Below are 8,296 nucleotides of genomic sequence, written 5' to 3'. Positions count from 1 at the left end.
GTATTCCTACGTCTATCTAAGTAAATGATCTGAGTACATCTTCAACTACTTTCATAGGCATTGTGCTGCACTCGGATGCCGGACAATCTCTTCAAACGACGAGTCTAAGTAAACTGAAGCTCATAATGTGCACTTGAATGCAACATTAGGTCTTCCCAATGGCAGTGACGCCCCAAAAATAGCTGCACGAGGTGGTTGGCTGGGACCTATATCCGTGACGTTCAGGGTCCACGTGTGTAACCTTTCCTATGCTCGGTTATCGGTCACAAATTGAACCAACCGCGTCTCACCTTGTCTGTCACTGTGAAAGGGAAATCAGCAGTAACGAAAAATTGGACCAACCCGTCTGTTGAGAACACACCGCAGCCATGGATGTTTCCAGTAAAACACCAAATCAATATTCCGAAGGAGTGAAAGCAGATGAAGCGCCTTGCTGTGTTCAGGGACCCCGAGACTGTTGTCTGAAGAAACTACGTGATTTAATTCTGCCCGATTTTCGAAAAGAGCTGGTTCAACTTGGCAAACTGGCTGGACCGGTGGTAAGACTCTTCTACTGCGTGTGTTTGATGCTTGAAATTAACTTATAATGAAACATTGACGGATATTCGAGTGCTGACTTTTAACTTGGAATTAAATGTTCCAAGTTAAATGAATGTCTTCATGTTTCTTACACTTGCTGTGCATTGTGTGAGCATTAGCAATTCGTTTTTTGTAACTTTAAGAAGAGACTTAACTTAGTGAGCATCTCAGGGTTTGAGGGGCTACAAGGATGTGTTAAATTACAGTAGATCATAAACTGTTATTAATTGGAGACCTGGTGTTATACTCTATTACTATTATTGCATACAAAATATGAGGAATACTCTCCCGTAACCCTGACTAAATTTATTTTAGGGGCACAAGATGGTGATTTACTTGAAAGGAAAGTTTTCATTGTGTTTTTCTTTTTCATTATGCATTGCAATAGCTTGTTTAAAGTGATCGTATACCAAACACCTAATTAATGTTGATAATGTATACTAGATAATGTAGCGATGATAATACATTGATTTTTTTTTTTAGATATGGCAGTGCGGTGTTCTAAATAGCAACATTCATTACAACTAAAAGATACTTGACTTTGACTTGCCCAAAAATACTTGTGAGCATCTCTGCTATATAAATATATATGAAATAAACCCAGACCCCTCTACAAGATGGGGGGCTTTAAGAATATGTAGGCCAGACAATACAGGTGTCATTTAAGGTTCCTTTTAATTCCAGTTTGTATTGTGGTTTTAGTGCGGCTTACAGTTTTGTCAAACATATTTGCAATAACCAAATTACCACAAACAAAACATGGGGAACCTGGAGTCTACTGGCTCCTTGAGGGTCTGGAGTCCATGAACACTTGCTCCCAGATAGAAGGCAAAAGTTAAAACATGAGCCTCATCATTGTCTAAATACTTAAAGGCTGCACTCTCAGTGTACCTTGTACTGTATGATTACTTATTTATTTATAGGCGAACTCACTCGCTTGTTTTCATGTTTCAATGTGCAGGAATGTATTGGAGTTGCTTGTGTTTTTAGTTTGTCATAGATCATTACATTGTTAAATAAAACGCAGTAATCCACCTAACCAATCGAATACCAATCTACAACCAATGGTATTTAGTTCATTATTTAGAATATTTATCAAATTGTTACACTTCTCATGTAAAATTGCTTCCAAAGATGGTGAGAACCACAACAACACATGAGCCCTTATATAGGCTATTTGTTATTTTGAATGCGGTAAGGCTAACTATCTATTAGGTCTTTACTCACTGAAATTGTCTATGGTACCTCATGTTTTTATTTATTTTTATATCAATGAATCTGCCATTCATATAAACAAGAAAATGAAGAAGGGCATTGTGTTTGTCTTTGTACTTCAGGTCATTTCCCAGCTGATGGTCTTCATGATCAGTTTCGTCAGCACTGTCTTCTGTGGTCATCTGGGGAAAACTGAACTAGCAGGAGTAGCATTATCAATAGCGGTGAGGAGACTTTCTGGAGTCCTAACTGTGTTTGGACTGGTATCCCCCTTACAGTACTGGCGTCTGAATTATCATTTAATATATATGTTTTTTTCCCTGAGTTATGTATTTTTATTAACGTTTTTTTTTTCGCAGGTGGTCAATGTCACTGGTATTTCCATTGGAACTGGATTATCGTTGACTTGTGATACCCTCATATCTCAGGTAGGGTCACCAGATGTTGCTCTTTCACTTAATTTGATCAAGATGGACACAACTGTTACTGCTGGGTTCCCAGGTTTTCCTGGGGTCCCCTTTAAAACAACTTAACAATGAGCTTTCGTATCATGTTAGTTTTCTTTGACCCATCACACCCGTGGTCATTGGTGTGATTTGGTGTTTTCTAACTCTGCTTATTTGGGTATCCGTCTACCTGTTTCATGCAGACGTATGGGAGCGGTAACTTGAAGCGCGTGGGTGTGATTCTCCAGAGGGGGATTCTGATTCTGCTGCTGGCCTGTTTCCCCTGCTGGGCTATCCTCATCAACACTGAACCTCTCCTACTTGCTGTCAAACAGAGCCCAGAGATTGCCAGGTGAGCCATTATTCAATCCCCTAAACAATATACACCTTCAGCATCTTTCCCTTTAGTAACTCTGCTGTACGTGTGGCAGGGTTTCCACGTGTCCTGGAAAACCTGGAAAACAGTTGACCACTTTTCCTGTTCTGGAAAACACTTGGAACATTTGAGAAAAGTCCTTGAAAATCTTGTATTGTCCTGGAAAATTGTTCCAGAATTCTCATATTTTCCAATGAGCTACAGGCTATCAGAGTTCCCCAAAATGGATAATATTGCCATCTTAAAGGGCCAAATTATGTTCCGGATCATATTAACATTCAAATGGTAGTTTATGGATGAGAGTATTTTCGTTCGGCATCTCATTTAGTGACACTGCTGGGCATGTGGGCTTATCTAGACTGACAAACTGTTGTGGAATGAATGTCACATCTTAACACTGTCTACATTAAAGCTGCATTAAATTAAATGTTTCACCACACAGGGGCAGCAGAACAAAACTATAAGCACAACTCTGTCAGCTAAGTATGGTTATAGTGGCAAATTGTTGCTTATTTACACATCCTGGAGACACAAGCAACTATAGCTTTCATTTCACCTAGCCACCTGATTAATTAAAGTCCAATATTCACGCTCCTTTTAGCTCTGGTTTAATCTCCACCAACTCCTGAAGGAAATATCTTGTTTTTTAGCTGCTAAATGCTCATCTATGTTCATTCTCTAATTATGTTCAGTTTTTAAAGAAATATAGTTATAGTTATATTCATGATTTAGATCCAGACCCAACATTGTCACCAGAGGATGAATCCCAATGAATCATAACCTCCTATTTTATATATACATTATATGTACAGTCATATGTTTCAACCTCACAATCACATTTGTTTTTTACCTTTCTGCATGAAGTCTCGCCCAGCTGTATGTGATGATCTTCATGCCTGCCCTGCCGGTGAGTTTGGTGCATTCTAAACTCTTTGTATGAAGATAATGATACAATGCATACAGAGGATTTTGCTCGATTATTACTCTCAAGGTCAAATTTGCCAACAGAATGCCAAAGTGACACTGATTACATTTTCTATTTTATTTTTCAGGCTGCTTTTATGTACCAGCTGCAAGGGAGGTATCTTCAAAATCAGGTGCAGCAATACAAACCCACTGATGTTAAAGTTTATGGCTGGACCAAAGTTATTAAAAATGATATTAATACCAGGTGTTGTGGTTTACAGGGAATTATATGGCCTCAGGTTGTGACTGGAGCAATTGCAAATATCCTCAACGCAATCATCAACTACGTTTTCCTCTTCCGTCTGGAGTTGGGCGTTGCGTGAGTTTTCCAACATCATTATTTTGTAGTAGAGCTTAACACTCAATTGTGCCATTTAGAAACACTCTGATGTCTATTCACTGATGCATGCTTATAATGATGAACATGCCACATCACATAAGTAAGTTTCATTGAATATGCTACAGTATATACACTAGGGTTGGATGGTTAATCAAATTTAATTTTCAAATATGATTTTGGCTTGTGACGCTTATATGCGCACCCCACCTTTCCTTTACAGCTGTGCTCTGTTGGTCGTTCTCGCTGAGTTACTTAAGGGAATATATTGAATATAGTTCACCAAAATGTTGAATATATGTTCAGGACTTTTCACTAGGTTGGAGCAGTAAACTGCAACATAGTTGATCTTATTTATTATGACTCCATACCAGCGACTGCATTATATTTTCAGGTTGTCCATCCGTCCATACCATTCTTATGTTTTTCAGTAATATATGTTTTACAAATTTAATCAACCAGCTGTCCAATTCAACAATTAATATTATTTGTCAGTTTCACTAATGTAGTGTTTATTACCAGATTGTTGTATTGGATGACATTGTACAGAGACATCCATTTATCTTGTCACTCAGTGTGTTATTATTCAGTAACATATTTTATTTTAATCCGAATGACCATCTGAACACATAATGTATATAAAGTACAGTTTCATAACCATGAACCATGAACAGCTGTCAACAAAATGTGAATATGATTCTCATTTCTTCTTTGGTCTAAATCTGCTGTTTCTTTCTTCTTGAAGTGGATCTGCTGCAGCTAATGCTATCTCACAGTATGTGCTGGCTGTGGTCTTATACATCTACATCTGCTGCAGGGGTCTGCATAAGGCCACATGGGGAGGTCCGTTGTAATTTATATAGATTTTTCTTCTTATTGGGTTGACTGCATTCATTATCTTATTCTATCCAGTAATTTCATTCTCTTTCATCATTCAAGCCTCTGGTATTTTGCAACTTCTTTATTGGTTGTCTATTATGAACTTTCCAGTTCTTAATGTTTGACAAGATAAAGTTGCACTCTGTAACTGTTTAACGTAGTGGGCCAGAGTGGTTAATGGGATGACGCAGCTGGCCCGAGTTAGGATTTACTTTTAAGTAAGGATGTTGTATAAGACTAGCAATAATTTGCCAATAGTACATCCATTCTGACCTAACTTAACACTTGTGTATAAACTGACTGAACCTTTTCAACCTGAGCTCTGTTTAGCTTTAAGCCCACTTTTCAGGGTTCGTACGGTCATGGAATTCTAAAATGGTTATTTCCAGGCCTGGAAAAGTGCTTGAAAAAAATAAAATCCCAAAAGTTTTGGAAAAGTCATGGAAATGTTTTTATATTCATATTTTCATGTCGTTAATTTACGCTGAGTTGCCAGCCAGCATTTCTCAGATTGGAGTGAGACGAGGAGAAAATGTGATTTCGTGATCTTCGCAATAGAACATCTTTGATGTGTCGAGTCTCAGCCAATCAGCGTTAAGATGTCTACAGCGTCTTCATTTCCCTCCGTTTAAGTTACGTTATGTTCCGTTATCGTTCAGACTTGCTGGGTTAAGTTAACGTCCACTGCATGCGGAACTTTATCGACTTTTAACGTTCATCATTATCGCGATTTAGAAGGAAAAAACGTAACGCGATGAAACATGCAGCCCCCTGTGTTCCGGTTCAGTTCACGCGGTCACTCATTAACGTTAAACCGGAACACCGGCACATCTGGTTGCAGGTTGTTTTTTTAACTCAAAGTAGAATGAGGATGATTTCGTGGTCAGAATAACTTTAATGACCACGAAACATGGGGCCCAGATACTGATGAGATGAGGTCAAAGAGCTTCAGGAAGAGGAGGCTGTCTGTAGCGCAGCTTGACGCAGGGCTGGAGTGGAGTGAGTGGAGCTGGGTCTGGATAAAGGTGGACAGATGTGAAGGGAGAGCAGTACAGCTTCCTGCTGTCACAGTATTTTAAATACATTGATAAGGCAGGGTATACTAAATGCAGCCTCTGCTCCAAGGAGATAAACTATAGCAACAAGGGCTCGCATGCCCTCTCATCACACTTTACACACTGTTCACTGTAATGACCACAGCCAGTGTACTAACAGTCCCACGTTGCTCTCAATAACCTATAATAGTAATGAGAGGGTTAAGGTGCCTGTACCTTCATTTCAGCAGGTTGCTAATGCAGAGGTGTGTATAGATCACAGCTATTATTTTACTCTTGATAAGTTACCTTAGCCAGAGTAGATTATCATTTTCATTTAAATAATTGAACTGGATTGAATGCATATTAATTGCAAATAGAAGATAGGCCACAATTCTAACAGCTGTACAGTAACAGTGGAAGTTAATATTAAGCCCTATAGTAACAGGGTTCAATGAAAAAATTGCACTACAAAAGGGAAAGCAATATGTGCACTAGCTGGATGCTACTACCTACTAAAGCTCTTATTGATGTGTCAGTGTTATGAATGCCTGTCAACCAGAGTATATTTATAAATGTTTATTCTTGTAATCAAACTATTGTCTCTCATTCGTTTGTGTCATTTGAAGTTATACTATATGCTTTGGAATTCTCATTGTTACTTTAAATACTACATTTTCTCACTTTTTCATGTATACACTGAGATTTCACAAAATGTTTGGTCATGGAAATTTGGTTTAAAGTCATGGAAAAGTTATGGAAATCCATTGGTCAAAATGTGTATGAACCCTGACTTTTACAAATTCTAAAATACACTTGCAATATTTGAATCATTTCGAATAATATACTCATTCAGATAGATTTTGTCTTTTGTCACTTCGGTCTTTGTCCATCCTTTTTTTTGAATTGTGATTTTAGCATAACCAACTGCTCACAGGAGTTAGCTCTAACATGATATAAGAAATGAAAAGATACCCAACAGCTTAATGTAAAGACATCCGTCCCACAGGTTGGTCACTGGACTGTCTGCAGGAATGGGGACCCTTCATTAAGCTGGCCATCCCCAGTATGCTCATGCTTTGTCTGGAGTGGTGGATGTTTGAAATAGGAGGATTCCTGGCCGGATTGATTAGTGAGGTTGAGCTGGGAGCTCAGTCCATAGTTTATGAGCTGGCGGTTGTAGCTTACATGGTAAGTCCTCTATATGTTTTGCCCTACCAATAATTATGTATTCATTTTAAAGGCTAACCCTCTGCTTGTGTGTTGCTCACTGCTCTAATGAAATTATAGTTAAAGGGATAGTTTGCATCTTTTGAAGTAGGGTTGTATGTTGGTCTTATCCATAGTCAATGTATACAATAGATGGCGGTCGACACGCCCCCAATCTGGAGAAGCGGACAAGAGTACCGTAACGGGAGCAAAGCAACGTACTGATGTGGATGGGGGCAGCAGCACAACATATTTTAGCCACATGAAAAAGACCCACCTCAAAAAATCTGTTCAATTGTATGCTATATTAAAGAAAATTTATTGCATGATGTAAAGTTTATGTTAATTCAGATTTTTATTACTGGTTTTGTGAATGGAGTCTGGTGGCTTTGAAGAGAGTATAGATAACCGCTTCAGTGTCCCAATGTAAAGGGCGGTCTGATGTCAAGATAAAGCCCTGAAAATATTCTTCCTTGCTGGTACTCTTGTCTTCTCCTTTTATTACTCCAGAAAATCCAAACTATCTCTTTTAGGAAAAGTAGCTTTAAATACATTTTTGCCCATTACTTTCCATAGTTCCCATTAGGACTGTCTGCTGCTGCCAGTGTACGTGTTGGGAATGCTCTTGGTGCAGGAAACATAGAGCAGGCCAAGTTGTCTTCCAAAATCCCCATCATTTGTGCACGTAAGACCCAATGCAAACTGTGCAGTACATGTTGCCTGAATAACCTTTTCACTTGAGCGGTAGTGATAGTTTAGTGGCCATTTGTATTAAAAATATATTTGACATCATTCACATCTCATTAACACAAAAAGTCCTCTTAACACTACCAGCAATGCAGACATGTCATACAAGACATTGAAAACTATACATAGTAATACATTAGAACTGTATGCCAATCAACTGAAAATACAGTGTTAATACATAAATGTACTAAAGCAATACAGAGTAAAAACAAGAGATACTTGATGGAGTGATCAAGCGGTCTACTGGGTCATTATGGTCCACTAGCTCTTTTTCTGGGCCTTATCGCCACTCCGGCTGTATATGTCAGCTCAACGTAGTCTGGACTGAATCTCATGAATGCATTTTGTTTGAATTGATGTTAGGTCTGAACGTTCTTTTCAAGACTTGCCATGTAATTCACAGAATGGCCCGAGGGAGGAATTTAATGTATAAACTAAACAGATTTTCTCACACTTGAACCATTCCATTTGCAATATTCCACTTTCTTGTGTTCACCTCTTCCCCTGG

General features: G+C 38.6%; 1 protein-coding gene across 2 annotated transcripts; it reads left to right on the top strand.

Annotated features, from left to right (window-relative positions):
• Window positions 1-222: 222 nt before the first annotated feature.
• On the top strand, window positions 223-8,290 carry LOC116394216 (multidrug and toxin extrusion protein 1-like). 2 transcript variants are annotated; one of them, XM_031867144.1, is made up of 10 exons: window positions 223-539; window positions 1,917-2,018; window positions 2,154-2,222; window positions 2,444-2,592; window positions 3,481-3,523; window positions 3,669-3,713; window positions 3,804-3,901; window positions 4,665-4,762; window positions 6,842-7,023; window positions 7,618-8,290. In XM_031867144.1, exons 1-10 carry the CDS (start codon window positions 369-371, stop codon window positions 7,780-7,782), a joined length of 1,122 nt encoding a protein of 373 aa, XP_031723004.1. In that variant the 5' UTR covers window positions 223-368; the 3' UTR covers window positions 7,783-8,290. The 2 variants fall into 2 exon arrangements, with proteins under 2 accessions (XP_031723004.1, XP_031723005.1); XM_031867145.1 differs by lacking the exons at window positions 4,665-4,762; window positions 7,618-8,290 and having other exon boundaries at window positions 226-539; window positions 6,842-6,981.
• The last annotated feature ends 6 nt before the right edge of the window (window positions 8,291-8,296 follow it).

This window comes from Anarrhichthys ocellatus, unplaced genomic scaffold, assembly GCF_004355925.1.
Source record: "Anarrhichthys ocellatus isolate YVR2014 unplaced genomic scaffold, GSC_Weel_1.0 scaffold38, whole genome shotgun sequence".
NCBI classification, from domain to species: Eukaryota; Metazoa; Chordata; class Actinopteri; order Perciformes; family Anarhichadidae; genus Anarrhichthys; species Anarrhichthys ocellatus.
Note: the sequence above shows the minus strand (reverse complement) of the source record. Positions and strands in the feature narration are given on the sequence as shown.

What these genes read in the sequence shown, in the direction of transcription:
- LOC116394216 (XM_031867144.1), top strand. Translation starts at nt 369, where the DNA reads ATGGATGTTTCCAGTAAAACACCAAATCAATATTCCGAAGGAGTGAAA. An exon ending in CGTCTGGAGTTGGGCGTTGC is followed by an intron (nt 3,902 to 4,664) that starts GTGAGTTTTCCA and finishes TTCTTCTTGAAG; the next exon opens with TGGATCTGCTGCAGCTAATG. An exon ending in TGGCGGTTGTAGCTTACATG is followed by an intron (nt 7,024 to 7,617) that starts GTAAGTCCTCTA and finishes TACTTTCCATAG; the next exon opens with TTCCCATTAGGACTGTCTGC.